This window comes from Tympanuchus pallidicinctus, unplaced genomic scaffold (genome assembly GCF_026119805.1).
Source record: "Tympanuchus pallidicinctus isolate F22 unplaced genomic scaffold, pur_lepc_1.0 scaffold3, whole genome shotgun sequence".
In the NCBI taxonomy this organism is placed as follows: Eukaryota; Metazoa; Chordata; class Aves; order Galliformes; family Phasianidae; genus Tympanuchus; species Tympanuchus pallidicinctus.
In genome coordinates this window covers 39,320,829-39,340,015 of record NW_026294747.1, presented here as the reverse complement: position 1 = coordinate 39,340,015, position 19,187 = coordinate 39,320,829, and the positions used below count along the sequence as shown (strand labels likewise).

The 19,187-nt window shown below is 45.9% G+C and overlaps 1 protein-coding gene across 16 annotated transcripts in view; it reads right to left on the bottom strand.

The window, feature by feature from the left end:
- The window catches only part of NRXN3 (neurexin 3), a 943,812-nt gene that overhangs the window by 340,813 nt on the left and 583,812 nt on the right, over positions 1-19,187 (bottom strand). For 2 of the 16 annotated variants that reach the window (XM_052693482.1, XM_052693483.1), the window contains exon 1: positions 4,523-5,475. The exons of the other annotated variants lie outside the window; for them this stretch is intronic. In XM_052693482.1, the coding sequence (XP_052549442.1) occupies positions 4,523-4,766 (244 nt within the window). In that variant the 5' untranslated portion in view covers positions 4,767-5,475. Of the gene's footprint in view, positions 1-4,522; positions 5,476-19,187 lie in introns of those variants that run through there. 16 annotated transcript variants of the gene reach the window in all.

Sequence of the window (19,187 nt, the reverse complement as noted above, 5' to 3'; positions counted from 1 at the left end):
GGGATGTCATAAGATCGAGTACAGGTGAACAGATTTAAGCTTCAGTTGTACAGAACACCACAAGCTGTTCCGGGTTGGGAACAGCTAATACAGAGCACTCTGTGAGACAGCAGAATGAGAAGTCAAGGCACCCCATTTGTTTAATGCAAATCATCAGTCAAATAGAAAACTGATTCTGAGGAAGCAGCCTTTGCATAACTATGTAACTATCAAATCCTGTGCTTTCTCAGAAAAGCTCCTGGGAAGGAAAGATGAACTGCGGTCAGTTAGTCAAGATACAAAGGACAGTGAGTTCGGATGCTTACAATTCTGAGCAGTCAGCTTGAGAGAATTTAGAGACCTTACCTTTCTTTAAAAATATTAGTCATTGTTAATGGTTCTGAGGAAGGGAAACTGAATACCCAGAATACAGAATCACTTGTCTTCACAAAAATGCAGGATTCACTGACGTTATGGACCAGCTACAGTGAGCAGGCTTCTGGCTTTTCACTTCTGCAGAACTGAACTGCAACCCTAATTTAAGCTCTGAATGAAGTTAATTTTATTGGATCACTGGCTGTTCTGTATAGGATGATTTCTTTCCTTTTGTTAAAGCTACAGCCATTGCTCAAAGTAATCTCCTGATGATAGGTGAACATGGAAGGTCCTGCTTGGCACCTAGGAACGGGCAGTGCTGGGAATGGGGAATTAGTTTTCCATTGCACAATAGAGGCAGGATTGGAGTAACAAAGACGCTTCGGAATAGGTCATTTTACAGGAGCAGAAAGGAGTAACATATATGTACTGTAAAGAGAGTGCACAGGCTTATGTGTGGCTTTAACATTGGTTTGCAGAATACCTCCCTATTTCATGGAAACCCTCCTTGATTTGTCCAAGTGTTTGTTCTCATGTGCTAATTTTAAAAATGACATAAGAGACAGAAACGCTTCATATAAGTTAGAGGACTTGTGAGAACTGACAAAGGCCTGCCAGTTATACCTACAAGATATGGTTACTGCTCACTATCAGTCCTCATCACAACCTTTCACTTTTTCCTGGGACTCATTCAACCACCCAAGCAAGCCTCAGCTCTGCAAAAACCACAAGAGAAATGCTCCCAACATCCCCTATTTCTCCCACATCTGCCCTCACACAGCTGTATTGTAGAGGCTGGGGCAGGCTGCAGCAGGCATCATGCTGTGCCTCACCTCTCTGCACCCCTGCACCCCTGCCCATCGAGGAGGGCAAGAAAATATAGCTGGAGGAGGAAAGAAGAAATCAAATTAATTAATTCATCTCTAAGACAAAACATGCACAAATCTCTTTATTTTATCTGTCAACCCAGAGGCATGCATTATTCAGCAGCTGAGGCGATGAGGATGTGGAAAGAGGGGCTGTGAAGCCACTGCTGCAGGCTCTGATACAGCAGCTGATCCAGCAGGGTGCTGCACAGCCAAAGGGGAAAGGAGGATACAGCACATGGGGACTTGCAATAAACACACTCCAAAGTTTATTCCATGGCTAGACTACATTCATCCCTCTGCCCCGGAAAGTGCTTGAGGGAAAAAAAAAAAAAAATAATGAGGAGTTATGGCTTTCCCCTCATTCTCTCTGGGGAGCAAGATTCTGTCAGTCTGGGAAAGCCCTCTCACAGAAAACTGATTCCTTCTGACCCACAGAGCAGCTCTACCTGTGTGTATTTGCTACCTACTGGAAGTGAGTTATAGCTGTCCAAATGTTTGCAAGTTGCAGCTCAACTATCAGCAAGCAGCAACCCAGGGGTTGCAGAATTAATTCTCCTAATGCAATAACTGCAGGTCTGTGCCCACTCCTGTTCAAGCTAAGCCACGAGGTTTTCTGCTGATTTCAAACACACTCCAAACAAGTGTTCATTGCTGGGGAGACATTTACTTTTCCACTATTCTGGACACTGATACATCGCTTTAAACAGACAGAGATCTACTGAGATGTGTTAGGAAAAGAACAAAATGCAACACAGCACTGAGTACCAGTAGTCATACTGCAGAGCTGGAGGGCAGTACAGTGGGTGGGGGGAGCCTGAACCCACTCCCTCTGAAGTCAGCGAGTACAGAGCCAACTGGTAGAGCAAGACTTAGCCTGAATGCTTTATTTCCCTCTAGCAAAGAAAAAGAATCAAAACCCAATAAGCACAGAAACCGTACAGCCTCGCACGGTTCTGAGTCCTCAATACTGTCACAAATCCAAATTCCAAAGGGCCTCTGTCATGCAACAGAGAAAGGGAACACAAAAATAAAACACGCGTGTGTTTACAGGACCAGCTGTCTATGTGGTCTTTTTTTTTTTCCTCTCTCTCTTCCCCTTACTCGTGGCCAAAGGCAGCTTCCATGCCAGTTCTGCTACATGGCATGATTAGGAAAGGAAAAAAACTCTCCTGCTGGCTTATGTGCTGGCCTGAGCTCCAGAGCTCTCCATTTCCCTCAATTCCTTACTGCAATGAGGACACAGAAAAATGCCTGTCTCTTGCTGAAGTTGATAACAGCTTTTGCACAGGGCTCTTAAATGAGACTTTACTGGGTTTTCAGGGCAGATGGAAAAGTCATCAAGGAGAAAAGAACCATCATTTCTTGACCAGAAAAAAGGCAATGGACTCTTCCGCAAACCACCACCTGCCGTTTATGTCAGGGCTTGCCACTGTCACATTTTGAAACATCCTTCCCTCCTCTCCTCACAAGTGACCTATGCACCAACCTTCACCATTCCCTTTCATCATAGAACACTCAGCTAAAAAAGCACCCACACAGGGTCAGCATCAGAAGAACTGGTGTCAGGAAGGAGGGAGAAGATGCTCTGCTAGGAGAGGCCCAGGGACAGGAGATCACCAGGAGAGCAGGTGGGAATGCCGCATGGCATGCCTGCAGCGGGTGCTGGGAAGGGTGTGTCAGCAAGGCTGGATCAGGGTTATTGGAGACAGTGAAATCAGGAGCATCGCAGCCAAGACCTCAGATGACCAGAAGAGCAGCAGGAAAGGGTTACATAGCACAGAACAGGATGGCCTTTCCAGGAAACAGGTGAGGTGTGCTGGGGAGTATGTGGGCTCAGGAAAGGAGCCAGGAAGAGATACTGGGAGTCAGAAGTGAACACCAGCAGAGTGAGTCTACAACAACAGGAGGTACTCTGCAGAGCTGCTGGAGGGTGCAGGGAGCACTGCAGGACAGGCTGCAGGTGCCTGGCTGCACAGGAGCGGGAGCCTAGGGCATTGCAGGACAGCTCTACACAGGGGAACCAAGGGCTCAGGACTGGCATGCTGCTGGTCAGGGTGGACATGTGTGGCCACTCTGCAGGCAGTCGTGGCAGCATCCTATCAGCATGTCCATTTCCTGATTCCAACGTTTACCTTCAACCTAAAAAGCAAGCAAAACATTCAGGCCCCAACAAGGGAAGGGAAGTAGTGCTATGCCAAACAGTAAGACCATCTGTCAAGTACCACCCATGCGAAGCTCAGTTAGCAGTTACTAATCATTAGCAGCACTAGCCCTGCCGGTTGCAGCAATACCCAAGAACCATGAGACAGCCCCTATTGTGCCCAAGTGAGGACTCAGCATGCCCCAGCCCCAAAGGACTTCCAGCAGGAATAGCTGCAGAAAAAGCAGGCTGGGAGGGAGAAGCAGCTCAGTGCTGGGATGATGGCAGACTTCAGCCCCCTTGCCAGTCTATCACTATCTTTACGCTCCGAGGCAGCCAAGCAGATCTACTGCAGGTTCACGTTTGAGCCAGACCTGCCCCTGACCTGTATCCACAGGAATGGCACAGGCCTTATGCTGATGGTTAACCTGTCAGAAGGAGCAGTGGAACAGAGGTCAGGGACAGCAAGAGGGGAGACAAGAGGGAGAAGAGGGACACAGGTTGCGGGCCCCGGGTCAGCCAGGCCCAGGCCAGCTTCTCCTAAGGCAGACGGGCTCGGGCAGGGGCAGCGCAGGTCCTATATTGCTCAGCATTCCAGAGGCAGGACTTCGGCAGGTCCCCCTCCCACGACATCTCCCAGATCCCCCTTTCCTTCTCCCTCGCTGTCGGAGCTAAAGCCCGCTCCGGAATTTCCTGCCGCGGTTTTTCCAGGGAATCTGCTGCCGGGCTCCAAGCGGGGAGCACGGTGCAAGGGTAAAGAGACATCGCCTCTCTCTCTGCCCTGCCCAAGTCACCCCGCAACTTCGGGGAGGCAGACTGAGGGCAGTGCATCACATCATCACCGGTTCCCAGCTGGCCCGCAGCGGACACACGGGGACGGTCAGGAATGAAGAGCCGCGAGCACAGAGCCGGGGAACTGCCGGCACCAGGGGACCCCCAGCCCCAGCAGGATGGGCGCTGCCTCCCGGCCCGGCCCCCGCCCTCCCGGGAAGTTGGATCGGCAAGCGGCCCGACCCCAGCGCCTAGAGGGTTAACGGGGCCGGGGGAGCTTCCTCCGGAGTCACAGCCACCATCCGCAGGGTGCTCCCCGGACTCCTCTGCTGCTCTGCAAAAACATTAGAGAGAAAGAAAGAAGGAAAGAAAGAGAGCGAGAACCCACCGTGTCCTCCTCGGAGGGAGACAGGGGAGCGGTAGATAGAGATAGGCACAGAGTGGTGCTTGCTGCCGTGGAAGTGATGCTCGTACTGAGCCTGAGATACAGACGAGGAAGAGGAGGCAGAAGAAGCCACGTTAGAGGAACTCCACACAGAGGTGACGATACATCCCCAAAAGAGGGAGCACATCCACAGGGTCCAGGCGGGGCGGCGTCCCGGGCAAATGCTGGGGTTTGTTCTCAGGTGCATGGTCAAGGCACGGGGCGCCTACAGCCGGGCAGTCTGAATTCCAGCCAGGGAGAGAGGATAAGGTTCATGATGCCAAGGGACCCATGCTAGCAGAGAGGAGAGCCGCTTCCGAGGCTCTGGGGCGTGCGTGTGTGCTCAAGAGGCAGAGAGACAGCGTGTGTCTGCGAGAGAGCGTGTGCGGGAGGGGAGGGAGGGGGAGGTAGGAGCACACAGCAGAACAAGATGCGCCGCTTCCAGGCTGGCTCTACAGTGCCGGGAGCCCCGCGGCCGTTCCGAGACTCCGGGGGAGCGCACGAGCGCGGCACATGGCAGCGGGTCCCGGGGATCTCGCTGGGCGCTTCCTGCAGGTCCGCGGGGACTTTCCCTGCCTGGAACCCCTCACTGAGCTGAGGGGCGACTGCAAACGAAAAAGAAGAAAAAGCCAGAGACCCCAGGTAAATTTCTGATTTTTTTTTTTTTTTTAATCCCGATTCCAGGGGGTTTCAGTCGCTTCTCCACTAGCAATGTTGCAATGCAGAGTTGCTAGCCACGCGAGCGCACATACACACACACACACAGAGATCTGATTCGTTATCCTCCTTCCACCGGATCCAGGCGACCGACGGCTGAAGCCGATTAACCCTGAGGAGCCGGGGAGGGCAGCACCAAGGCTCCAGGCGGGCGCGGAGCAGGGCCGGGCTGCCGTGACCGGCGCGTGGGCGGGCTGCTGGCGGCCGGCGCGCCAAGTGCGGGCAGCTCGGCGGCGCAGGTGAAACGCAGCCGAGGCGGCCGGGGAAGCGGCTCCGCGAATGGGCCAGCCGTATGCAAATATACCGGCCGCGGTCAGCCAATGAGGGCGGCGGCAGCACTCCGCAGAGGGACTGGCTCGTTCCGGGAGGGGGCGGGGCCGCCGGGAGGCCCCGCCCCCGCCATTCATGCGCCCGAGCCGTGCACACGCGGCCGGCGCCGGCCCCGGCGCCGCCCGGTTAGTCCCGAGGTCCCGCTGCGACCACCGGAACTTAGTGCTTCCCTCGTGACATGCTTTTGGCTTTGAAATGCTTCTTCAACAACAGCGTGAGCCCGCAGCCATGTATTTGAGAGCGAGAGCTGCAGCCACAATTTGCAGCCCATAAATAAATGAATACACGGAGAGGCACATCCGCGTAATGAAGTGCCTATCAGCGTGAATGGCAAATCTCCAGCCCCGGTGGGAAAGCCGGGCACCAGCAGCAGAGGACTTCTGGAGCAGGTGCGAAACGCTGGGAAAGGCAGCAGCCCATCCTGCTCTGCCCCCACTATCAATCACCACCCCAGACGAAGGAACAGCTCCTGGCTGCCAGGTTCCCTGCCTCCCCCTCTAGATCCATGTCTGGGGGTGTGCACACATGCTTCAGAAACCTGCCTGACTCATAGCGTGAGTACTTCTGTAAAACAAATTCCAGGTTCGTGCCATTGATTGCTATTCATAGAATCATAAAGGTTCGCCTTTATGAAGGTTCACCTAGATCAACTATCTAGTCCAACCACCAATCCATCCCCAACACGTCTGCTAAACCACATCCCTCCGTGTACAGTTCTTGAACACTTCCAGAGACTGTGACTCCAACACCTCCCTAGGCAGTCTGTTCCAATGTATTCCCACTCTTTCTGAGATGAAATTTTTCCTAATGTACAACCTGAATCTCTCCTAGTGTGACTTAAGGCCATTCTCTCATGTCCTATTGGTTCAGAATGTTGTGCTGTCAGCCGGAGTTCCACATCTGGAGCTTCCCACTGACCTTGATACATTCACAGCTTATTTTCTAAAGACTTTTAGTTTAAGTGATCTAAATCAGTGGCTTGATCAGTCAAAAATATTTCAGTGTTTTGCTGGGCTTAATCAATGACTGTAGGTACTAAAGCCAGAAAGCAAGAATATGACTTTCAAATTTATCCAACATCTGCCACCAGGAATCTGAGAGTGCTTTAAAATCTTTTATTAATGAGGTCATCCAACAGCTTTAGGTATTACTTTGTTGTTCCGCAGATAAGAAAGCAGAGGCTCAGAGGCATTAAGCCAGTGAGTGCCTGATAGACATGGGAACTGAACATAACAGGCCCTGGGATCCTCTGTTCTGAACCGCACATCTCACTGGGATGCATGTCCCACTGGTCAGATTGGAAGACTTACAGAGCCCTGCAGCAGCACAGCGCAGGGAATGGGGCAGCTTTATCTGGACACAAGTGTTTCTATCTCTGAGCTTTGCTGAGGACCCTGGAGTTGCTGCCTTGCAGCTGGCAGGATATCCCAAAGCATTGTTGCTTGGAGAGGAAGCCTCCCTCTGCTCCTAACTGTACTGTTGCACTTAATCTCTCACCTCCTCTCCCAAGTCAGAACATGCCCTGAAAGGCTGCTGACCTCCACTTTTTGCTAGAAGAGAAAAACATAGGAGAAGGTCATTCTCTGTCAACTAAGTGACAGCAGCATCCCTAGGGCTCTCAGGTGCCATTTAAGTGTCCAGCAGATCACATCCTCTTCTATACTTGCTTGAGCTCCTCATCAGGTTTGCCACCTCCTGGGCTGCTGTGAGAGGGCAGAGCTCTCAATGCACAATACATCACAAAGCTCCAGCCGAAATCACCGCTCCTTTCCTCTGCTCACTTCACTCACCTTTTCCCACATACCATAGTACCAGTGTCACTCACTCTGCCACCAACCTTTAATACCAAGGCATCAGTTTACCTGCAGGGGATGTGCGAAAGATAAGCATCATTTCATACTGCCTGGCCTAAGCCATAAAGTGCCTGCTGGTCCCTGAACAGGAAAAGCAGAGCTGCTGTGTGCTGTCCTTGTGCTGGGGAACCATCCTGTGTGAGTTCTGCCTACTGATCTTCCTTTCCTACAAGCCACTGGGTAAACTGCCCTAGGCAAAAAGGAGAAAGGCCAAGAGAGCCAATCCATACAACGTAAAAATAAAAAAATAAAAAGGAAAAACTGTGAATCTGGTTATAAATACATCACGGAGTTCTGGTGACACAATAAAGCACCGGAACTTCAGTCTGCCTTGCTTTATGAGGTGCCTCTGGATATATTTACTGCCCTGTAATTCACAGGTGACGCATTCATTTAGCAGCACCACTATATGAAGAGGGGAGATTTCAACTCAGCTTCACCCTTTGGGAGGTGAGGGGAAGTTTAGAGCCAGAAGTGAAATTTCAGCACATTATTCCCAATAGATTTACTTCAAAAGAGTCATAGTTACTTCCCTGCTAGTTACATTCATCTGGGTAAGGATAGCTTCTTTTTAAGTGTAATGGTACCTTCAGAATTGAGATGGGTGCCTTCAAAGATGCTGGTTCCCATCCTAAGTTGCTCCCCACAGATATGAGATAAGTAGTTTTATTTCTTATACTGTTTTTTCTTTTGCTACAAGAGCAGAGGGACAACATATTTCTGAGAGATGAGAAACAATAAACCAAATGTTTCTAAGTTTTAGAATCCCGGAAGGAGACCCAGTTGGCTTCAAGCTCTGGAAAACTTTGTACTCTACCTTATTCGTGTCAGCAAGTCTTACTATATTATATTTCATATTAAATCTTTGTTATTTATTTCACTGCACTGAGAACTGAAAAAGCAGACAGCTCTACTCTAAAATCAGATCCAAAAGGGAATCTCCGTTAGTTTTTAGCAATACGAGGTGCCTGCCAGGGAGATGGCAGTGCTAGCTCCACCCCATAGAGGCTCATAAGGGACAACATCAGCTGGTGCAGGGCTACATCATGAGGTTAAGAAAGTGAGGTCAGCAGGAACAGGCTGTGACCCAAAGCTTTTCTGTGACTCAGACTGGTTTTTTCAAGGTTCAAAATAGTCACTTTTTTTTTTTTTTTTAATGTACTTTTCCAAGAACAAGATGGAGGGTGAGAACAGGTTCTGCTTACAATTCCAAAATAGAAGCTTAAATATAATAAACCAGAGAGGATTGCATGTGTAGAAAGCTTAGGACTGGAACGCAGGCACCACTGTCTTTACAAAACTACTTTAAATACTGCTGAGGACAGCAGTGACCACAGACCAAGTACTTCTTGGCACTGCAGGCAGAACGCGCTGTGCTGGAGCAGACCCAGTGCCCCTGCCGACCAGAGCTGCCTCTGGCAGGGGAGACCTGGCAACACCAAGGAACTGCCAGCACCTGCTCAGCCAGGGAAGGTGCTCCAGGACAGGGCTGAAGACCACGGGCACAACACTACTGTGCTGTGCTTTTTCTGCACATAACCAACTAGCAGTAGTCTGCCCAGCTCGCACTGTTATGCTGTATTTCTGAAAAAAGAAACAAAACAAAACAAAACAAAACAAAAGAGCAATCTGCTTTCAGGGCTTCCGTGTTTTCCTTTGGCGTGCAGTTAAGTCAAGTTACCTACAAAAGCTGAGACATAAGCCTCTGTTACTAGTGACATAGGACAGGTCTAATTCCCTTTCCAGCTCAGCCCCCAGGGATCATGGTTTGCCGTTAGCAACTAATACAACAGCTTTGGAGCCTAGTTCTTCTCTCATTTATGTCAGGGTGAGTAAATTCAAGAGAGCCAGTGGACTGACATCAGCAAAGGGTAATCAGATGCTTGACATTCATTTGGGAGAAGAGAAATGCAAGCTAATTGCAACCTGTGAGCTTGGACTAGCAGGAAGTTAGCCCAAAGCAACAGTAACCATTGGGAGGCTCTGACAAGCTGGGAGACACAAATCCACTTCTGCCAAGAGTCCAGTCTAAGGGCCAGAAACCTTGAGAAGTTCAGACCTTTTCTGAAATTTTGCATCAACTGCCCTGTGTTGGTGAAAACAAGCAAGAACAAATGTGGGAGGAACATCTCATTTTCATAAGCATTAATCAACTGTAATTTGGAAAGAGATAATGTTGGAATTTGCTAATGCGAACTGACAATAACAGGTTAGAATTGGCCCTGTTTAATAGATTGATGTACAAAGGACAATTCAGTGTACTCAACACTGTGTAAACTGTAGAAGCAGAGAGTCCCTTCCCTGGAGAGCTTACAGACTTGCTGGAGAGGCAAGAGCCAACATATGTTGGGCTAGCTTTATGAGCAGGCAGTTCTTTTTTGCTTCCAATATGCTAATCTCTAATCCTAAGGGAGTAGAAAGGTTTAGGTATTGGCAATAGTGACTTTACACAGGAGTGCTTATAACAACTGCTTTTACATCTCAAGCCCAAGCTTGTACATCTCCTTTCTGTCTTCTCCAAGTACGTCCCACGGACGTCTGTGCATGGTCCCAGCAAGCCTCTCCTTTCCTAATGTTGCCATAGACTAGGATAAAATTGTTCTCCTACTCCAGATCCTCAGCAAGATCAGTAACTATGAACATGCTTTGTGTTAAATGAAGGATATCTAGATTCGGTTTACTTCAGCTATCGTAAGGAGCTCTTCTATTCAAGTATCCAGCATGTCCCCCTTTGTCTCACAAAGGCTTTAAAATCTGCACTTGGGTTATTCTACTGCAGTGGGCTAAACACGCTGTGCTCTGGCAGCAGTGTGCTGAACACATCTCACATGAGGAAACCACTTCGACATGGCTGTAGAGCTTTCTGAAGAGCATCTACCATTTACTTTTATTACAGGCTAAGCTCAGTGACAGCTCTCAAATCTCCTCATGCAGAGGAACAGAAGCTACTTTTATTTCTTGTACCAGTTAAAGCAATGTGCCTTTCTATCAATGGTTTTACAAGCTCAGAAAGGCTAAAGAACTTCAAAGAATGTTCAAGTTTGAAGAAATCAGGGTTGCCCACTGCTCCACCTTTGATAGCAATTCAAGTACCAGTGTAAAAAAGTAGCCTGATGGATTTCATATCCTGAAGTTTCTGTCACAGAGGTCACACCTAAGTAGCACTGCTACCTATGTTTCACTGAAGATACCATAATAAAATGGCAGTGACCTGCAGCATGTGCCGAGAACTACACATCCATCATTCATAACAGCCCTCTCACAGACAACTCTGCAGTTAGCCAGGTTTTATACTCAGCCAAATTCATCTCTAGCATAACTCCTAGCAGCAGATACTATGGATGCAAGTAGTTACTGTGTTTGTGGAAACAAAAGTATAGATGTACTTTACTCTTCCTACAACTGGAATTAATGTCAGCAAGTAAGGCGAGCTGCCTGTTACCAGCCTAGGTGTGAGCCTTGCCTGGGATAACCCTGCTGTTGATCCTCCCAGCAGCAAGAGGTCAGATACATAAGCAGAGCTCAAGGGAGGACATGTGACCTACTATTGTCTTGGCTCCACTGTTCCTTAGGTCTAGATCTAGGTGTTCAAGGGCTGCTGGTCCAGCACCTTCCATGCCAGTGCTAAATATTAACACTGCAAAATTAGCATTTATGGCACGAATTTTTAGTGTGGAAGAAAAGCACTGGGAAATTATTTCTGAAGAGCTCTGAATTCTGAAACTTAAATGGTACCTCAAAGGCTGAATTAGAAAGAGACAAGAAATAGATGGAGCTAAAATTTCTGCTGTGATAAATAGGGAACTCTTTTAATTTTTACCCATGAGAGCAGAAGGGAGACTTTTATTTTTCTTTTACCCTCAAAGAAATTTGTCTGGCACAGAAAGGAAAAGCTGGAAAAACTGTTGCTTTTTGCTCCTTTAAACTGGCTTGTGTGCTAATGAAAAGCGAGCTCTCTAAGAGACACTGCACAGGCTCCCCTCTGCTTCTCTCCTCTCTTCCACCTATCATCTTCCCTGGCTTTTGCCTGTAATCATCTGTTCATCTCACAGCAATAACTGCCAGGTGACTGGTGTCTGCTGTAGTCTCTCAACCACTGGGGAAAAAAAAAGAAAAAAAGAAAAAAGAAAAAAGAAAAAAGAAAAAAAAATTAAAAGAAAAGCAAAGAAAGATGTAGAGAGAAAATCTTTCAGTGATACAAGTGTCTCACTGCCAGCCAGACAAAAAGTGAAGCGTCTCCTGCGGCCGAGCCTGCTCGTGTGGGAGCTGCTGATAGGTGTAATTTCCTAAGATGTATACCTTGTCAGTGTGCAGAAGATGAAGAGAAAAAGAAGGTCACAGCAGCCAAAGCTAAAAAAATGGAAGGACAAAAGGAGACACTGTGAGGAATGATTCTTCTGCTTTTAACTCTGATAGAGCCCATGCTGCATGGTCCATGTCAAACCAACTCGCTGGCTGTAGCAGTCACTCAGCCTGTGAGACGGGCTCCTCCTTGTCCAGAGGAAGCAGCCATTGCTATCAATAATGCCCATGCTACATGGCCGCGCCAGGGGTATGCCACAGTCCAGGCATAGCACAGTATGTGTTCTAGCTGCTCTCAACAATGGTAGGAAAATAAATTTCCCTCCAAGCACCTAGGCTGATAACAGACAAGACAGGCTGGAGTTTCTTAGTCTGCCCAGTCCATCCCTCTGCTACAAGGCAGAATAACCTTCACATTCTTGGTGATGCTTCTAACTGGAAATGAGGAAGAATCAATGCTTCTGGAAGCTCTATGTACACCAGTCTCAACTTTCTTTGTCAGTGAATTATTGTGGTTGTTTCTTTTTTCTTTTCAGAAATATTCTGTAGTTGAAGAATTGAATTCTGACAATATAAATTAAAAATTTTAATCAAGCTAAAATCCACTTTCCTTATTTCCAGATATAAATGTGTGGAAATATAACAACGAGGTATAATCACAGAATCATAAAATAGCTTGGGTTGGAAGACTGTCATGCTTCACCCCCTCACCATGGACAGGGCTGCCCCCAGCTGGATCAGGCTGCCCAGGGCTCCATCCATGAAAAGGGGAATTGGATTAGGAAGAAGACAAACCAACTATCACCTCCAGCTTCTCTCATCCTTCTGCAACTAAGACCATCAAGGACAGTTAGCTGCCCATGCTAACTACAGAGAACTGGCTCTGTGGTACTAAGCAGTCCCGGTTAACTTGAGCATAAGTGTTAAAGACTAATACTTCTGTATATTAATTAATAATTTATGACAATAAATGACAATTGACCATTAGCAAAAAGCATGCTGTTAATGAATGAATTTAGTGGAGATTTTTTTTTAATTTAAAACTGTCCCAATTTATCAGCCTTTTAAGCATTCCCATCCTAGCAATCTGTAATGCCCTTACACACACACGTATTTTCAACTGCAATATTAGTCTGTTATTTATTCCCCTCTCATAAAAGAAAGACTATTTTCTTCCTCTTCACAGATATCCTTTCTATACTTGAGAGCTTCTGCCCTCTGCTGCATCTTCTCCCTAGATAAAGAAATTAGAGATCCATGGTCCTTAGACTGTGATCACTATTACTGGTTTCCTAGAGACTTTTCTTAAATATATGCATTTATCTTGAAGAGCAGAACTTCCAGATGAAACCGCCTGAGAACTTCATACTTCTGCATCTCACTAAACAAGAACAGTGGCCTCCTGCATCTCACCAAAGGTACTACTGTCTACATTATTTGTGGGATTTCTTTCCTGCTTGCAGGCTCATATTCACATCCTGCTAGCTGCTTCTAGTTTTATAGTCTGTAGCATTTAAAATATTGACTCATAGAATGGCTTGGGTGAGAAAGGACCTTATGAATCATTTAGTTCCAACCCTCCCTGCTGTGGGCTGCTCAGAGCTCCCTCTGGGGATGGAACAGCCACAGCTCCTCTGGGTAGCCTGTGCCAGTGCCTCATGGGTAAGCCCTGATCCTAGGATCAGCTTTTGCACTGAGATTTTTAATAGGTTTTGCATCTCAGAAAATGCAGCATAGGTTACTGTGGCATGCTGGGATGGGATGGGTGGTAGTACAGTATCAAGTTCTTACTCCACACCACGGAGGCCAAGCTCTAGCTTCAAGGCACCCAGCACAGCCACAGAAATCAAACAGATCAGAGCAAAATACAGCACAGGTCCGTTGGTGGCACCTGATCAGAGGATTTAGTGGGACACTTAGTCTTTAGCAGAGAAGCCAAACAAAAGCACAACAGTGTGAACAGATGTAAGGAACATGAACTACTGTAAAAACACCTCACTTGCAAAGCACTTCCCCCTTCCTTCCATTCCCCAGGGCTTCAGGATCCACTCCACCCCCACAAGCTCATCCAGCATTGCAGGTCTCATGAGACACCAGCAGTTCCCTTGCCTTGTCGGATAAACTACCCTGACTGTGATTCAAACACCAGTGTGCGAGTCACATGGATGCACAAAGGCTGTTTTCTCAAACACAACACTCCTTTACCCAGCTCCTTGTCTCTGAGAAATGTAAAGAGCTGAGGAGAGTAAACAGCAGAACAGCCCAATCTGAGCTCCAAGGCTAACACCAGAGCACCAGGAATACAAAGGCTATAACCACCAAACAACTGTGAAAACCATGAAGAGGAAATAAAGAAGGGGAAGAGCAGCACACTCCCTTTACTGATAGGCTGTGTACAAGAGATAAGGCATAAACTGCTCCCAACATGGACGTGTTGTTTATTGGACAGGACAGACAAAAACTCCAGCTACTCACTGTAAAGTGTCAAGGGAAAAACTAATTATAGGGATGCAGGGATTACATTTCAACTAGTCAGATGCATACAAATGCATGTGCATGCACATGCATTTCTGTTCCTCTCTCTCCTCTGGAGTATCTTATCTCTTTTTCACACTATCAATGAGGGTAACTACAGAAGAAACCAGAAAAGGGGAAAAATAAGAAAATACCTATGAGCTGCCCAAAGGGAACTCATTTGAAGAATCACACTTCTTTCCATTCCTTCTGAACTTCTGGTTGGTCATACAAAAGCCAACTGCACTCTGGACCAATGCATCCTTGGAGTCATCCCTTAAGGTTAGGTATGCATAGTTTAATCTAGATGCCACATTTCATCCCCTTCCCCTTTGCTTCCTCGCTCTCTTTTTATCATTTCATCCCCTTCCCCTTTGCTTCCTCGCTCTCTTTTTATCAGTCACCAAAACAGAGCATTCAGGATAGCTGTCACTGACTCCTTCTGGGTACTGGCAGAAGGATGGTGGCTATCTTGGGGATAAAAGAAATCTTAGTGGTCTTCAGGATGACTAACTCTGAGTCACATTGTCGCTGTGTTCATCTCTGCATTCTCATCTCCTCCTGCACAGAAATCAGAACATAGCTATTCTGTGACAGCCCAAGCCACCACAAACCCATAAATGAGACAGACAACAGTATGTGATCAACAGAACACACAGATATACAGGTGCTTGGTATAACACCTTTTCTTGCACTGACACTCAGTTGCTTCTTGCCTACTACCAGCTCCTACACTGGATGTCATCCTCAGAAACTTGGCAGTATGCAGATTAAAGGAGGACATCTGATATTCCTGTCTACTTAGAAATAAGTTGTTCTGCAAACAGTGGAACTACAGAAATAAATGAGTGGGAAACTCAGCTTCATGTTTCCCCTTTATCACTGTAATAACTTTACCATATCACACTCAGCTCTCCTCTCATTTTCTCTCTCTCTCCTCTGACATGCCAATATTTGTGTCCTATTTTCTTATTTCCCTGCAACACCTTCCCTTTGCCCTTCATGCCATGTTCTAGCAGAGAAGAGGTAGCTGTGCTGTGTGTGTTCATAGCCCTGAACCCATCATCTGGAAGAGCCTAAGCAGAGATGAGGAAGGTGCTGTAGGAATTCACCTCTGGGGCTTCTGCCCTCCTGTCAGTAGTTGTTGGCCTGACAATCAAAGTGGCAATGGCCACACAAGGTTCTAAGTGCTACTTCCTTAGGAGAGCACACTAAAACAATGCTGTACTTGTGGGTGTCCCTCCCTGGAAATATCCAAGGCCAGGATGGATGGGACTTTGAGCAACCTTGCCTAGAGTGAGGTGTCCCTGTCTATAGCAGGGGGGTTGGAACTAGATGATCTCAAAAGACCCTTACAATCCAAACCATTCTGTGATTCTATACTTCTGCTCTAGTGCTCTATGGCCTTGAGTGGTGTGATCACTTAAGTTAAAATGTGCCAACTTCTCACTATGGGTGATACTGAAATAAACCTTTTGTAAAATAAGTACCACTGCTCAACAGTATGGCATGAAAGACGGTTAATTCAATATCTTAGAGCTGTACTATATATATATGGTAATGAAGCACATTTTAGTCAAAGGACAACAGAAATAGCAGCAGCAGAAGGAAACCTACAAAGGTGAGTAATTCTGTGCCACTTTGATCAAGTATTAACCTCCATTGCAAGCAGAAGGTTTCATTTAGTGCTTGTAACAAGAGCCAGCCTGGCTAGAGCTAAAACACAGGGAGACTGCCAGTCTTTCCTCACATGTAAACATTGCTTTACTATCAGAGCCATCCACTAAACTGAAACTGCACGGAGAAAGAGAAATAAATTATCAAATTCATTTTGAGGTAGCAGGAAAGCATTTTGCAAAAGTAAATTCCAAAGCTAATGTGACAGTGCACTTCCACTTTTCTTCAGGGATAAATATGTCAAAAGAAAGTGCTAGAAGTCTCACTACTTGGATTTAAGTAGGATTTTAAAAAGCCTGTAAGGAACAATCTTGCACGTGTCTGAGACAGAAATCAAGATAACATTTGTTTTCACAATATCACCATTTTCATGACCATTGTACTGCTCTATTATTACATTATTAGCACTGTTTATTTCCTGCTGATCAGTAGTAATGAGATGAAAATGGATCCTGTTTTTCAGCACTACATAAAAATCTGATAGGAAGGGAAAGAATTGCAGGAGCCATTTTTTAGAGTAGGAGGAGCCTGAGATCTTCACCTAATGATCAGTGACATTTGATACTTGATTTTCAGAACAGAAACTGGTCAATTTTGAACATGGGTTTTGCTTTCATTGTCAAAGAAACTTCCAAAAATCCAGTTTTCCTTTTTCTTACATCTGACTCAAGCGAATAAGTGCATTATACATAGGGTAAGAGAAAAGGCAATTCCACTTCTTTATGAAAACTGAGATTTTAGTAGTCAAACTTATTAGTCAAACTTAATAAAAACTAACAGTTTTCAAAGGAAATCATGTAAAGCAAAAATAGCCATAATTATCCCCTCTGGGCCCCTTGGTTAGGACAGACGTGGTATACAGGCATACAGTCTGGATCCTCTGATTCAGGCATTTCCTACTTTTCAGATAAAGCCCCTAACTCTGGCTGACAGTCACTCTTTCCAGTTTAATCTTACCAGCTAAACTCACTCCCCATTGTTAGAGATCATTAAAAGCTATGAACTATACACCAGGCAAGAACAGATTGACTTGACAGGTCTGAAGGGAGGTCATTCAGGGAATACATGACATACAGACTTGGATCCCTTTCCTGGCAGGATGCAGCATTACAGCCTGGATCGGCATCATCTGAGGAAAACCCCCAGTCCAGCCTCCAATATGTGGGTTCTATGAGACTCCTTCCCAGAAACACTGCTGAGCTTTAAAGAACTTCTTAACAAAATTTTAATCTAAAGAAATATGTCCCTGAAAAGCTTCTGCATAGAAAGTCTTTTCCCAGAACACTGTATTGCAACAAATCAGACCCATCATAGGGTTTTCTTAGGACACTATTTACAGGCTGAAAATAACACATACAAGATGTTGATACAGAACTTAACATAGCTTAGGTTATATACATCATGATAAAAAAATGTTTAAAGCATTAAAATCAGACTAGACAATGCACCAAGACTACACTGGGCAAAAATCCCACACCATCCAAGTGGGAGAGTTGGTATTTAGCATGTATTTCTACCTACATCCATCTCTGCTTTTTTTCTCTCAGTGTCCCATTTCTGTAATTGCCCTTCCCATCCTGCACACGCACACACACAGGCTCACCCACTCACTCTCATTTGCCAAGAAGAGCATCCTGCATGGGACTCAGTCATTTGTTGTCCACGGAACTTCTGGTGTGTGTGTCTCTAAATAGCTGACATCTGGAGGAGCTAGATGCTACTTATACCCTCTTTAGCAGTCAGATGCTGCTAAAGAATGTGAACAAAATGTCTCATTTTTTAAATAGCTTATGTTACCCTCTCTACTTCATCCTAGCAGTGGTTATGAGGATCCACAGTCCACTACATAAATTAGCTGACTTTCATAGTCATTGCTCTTGTAGACATAAACAGACCAATATAAAAGTATGCACCGGTAACAATCCATCATTTCTGCTGTTTAGGACTCACATCTACAGTGAGCTCACTTTTTTTTAGGAAGAATACATCACTCCTGAACCCTGCTTTAGTGACAGGAGTATAATGTGACATGAGTAGCCAAGGTAGAATTCAAGTTATTTAATTATTAGCCCCCCTCCTTTCTCTTCATTATCCAACACACACGTCATTTTTATAGCAATCAAAATACACAGACTACAGCATTTTTTAACTACATAACGTGTTTCAACTACTGATTGAACAGTAGTTCAGCCTCACAAACAAATCAGGAATCCACAATAACATGTAAGTCCTGTAATTAAAGACTGAAAGGAATGTAGAAAGGAAGAAAACATAATGTTTACTCCCAGCATGCCTCAACTTTGTATGCTTGATTTTGCATCAAAATACAAAATCACACAGAACAGGACTGCTGGTGGCCTTTTTAATGTGCTTCTCTCATATGTATCTATTCAAGTGCATGTGTAATCTGTACTGCACAGAAGTATGCCTTCATTTAAAAAATACAGATAGCACATAGATGGCTGAAGTCACCCAGGCAAAAGAAATTCAAACAGCCAGCAAAGTGATGGGTAGCACAGATGCACCTAAATTGATTAAATTGCTGTTGCTAGAACACACGCACTGCAATCTCTTTCCCTTTTGCATTATCCAAGGTACCCTGTTATTCTTCGCCAGTCCTTCCAAAGTGCTCTTGTTAGCAGGCAGGGAGAATTAAGTTAAGTTGACTCGACAATATTAATGGATCTAATTCAACAATGGCATGTTCTGAGAATGCCACCTGCCTTCTTTTTAAGCAAAAGATACTAAAACAACACTTTGCCCAGCTGTTTTTCTAAAGCTAAAATTAGACACACCTGTTTTAGCAGTTGTTTCAGCAGCTGGACACTGGGATGTGGATCAATAAGATTTACCCAGAGTTTTCTCCCCTCAGAGCCAACAGTGTGACTTTAGTGTTTAGTGAAATTTCTGTTCCTGGAAATAGTGCACATGAATCAAGAGATCAGGGCATCCTTCTTCTCCATTGCTATACATTATCATAGTGCAAGAAAAATTGCCTATTCAGTGGACTAGGTGATCAAGACATACCACTGGTCTTGATCTAGTAGTATAAGGGGACCACATATAAACAATGCAGTGATAAGCCTGCAGGTATCATAAAACTACAGGCTTGTGAGGTTTGTACTCTTCCTTTTGCTGCAGAGAGCTGTTAATCTGGACAGCTAAAGCCAACAAGTGAATCCTGCCAAGTTTTCCATTATTGATCCCAGAGTAATCCAGCTAGTGTGCAAAAACCA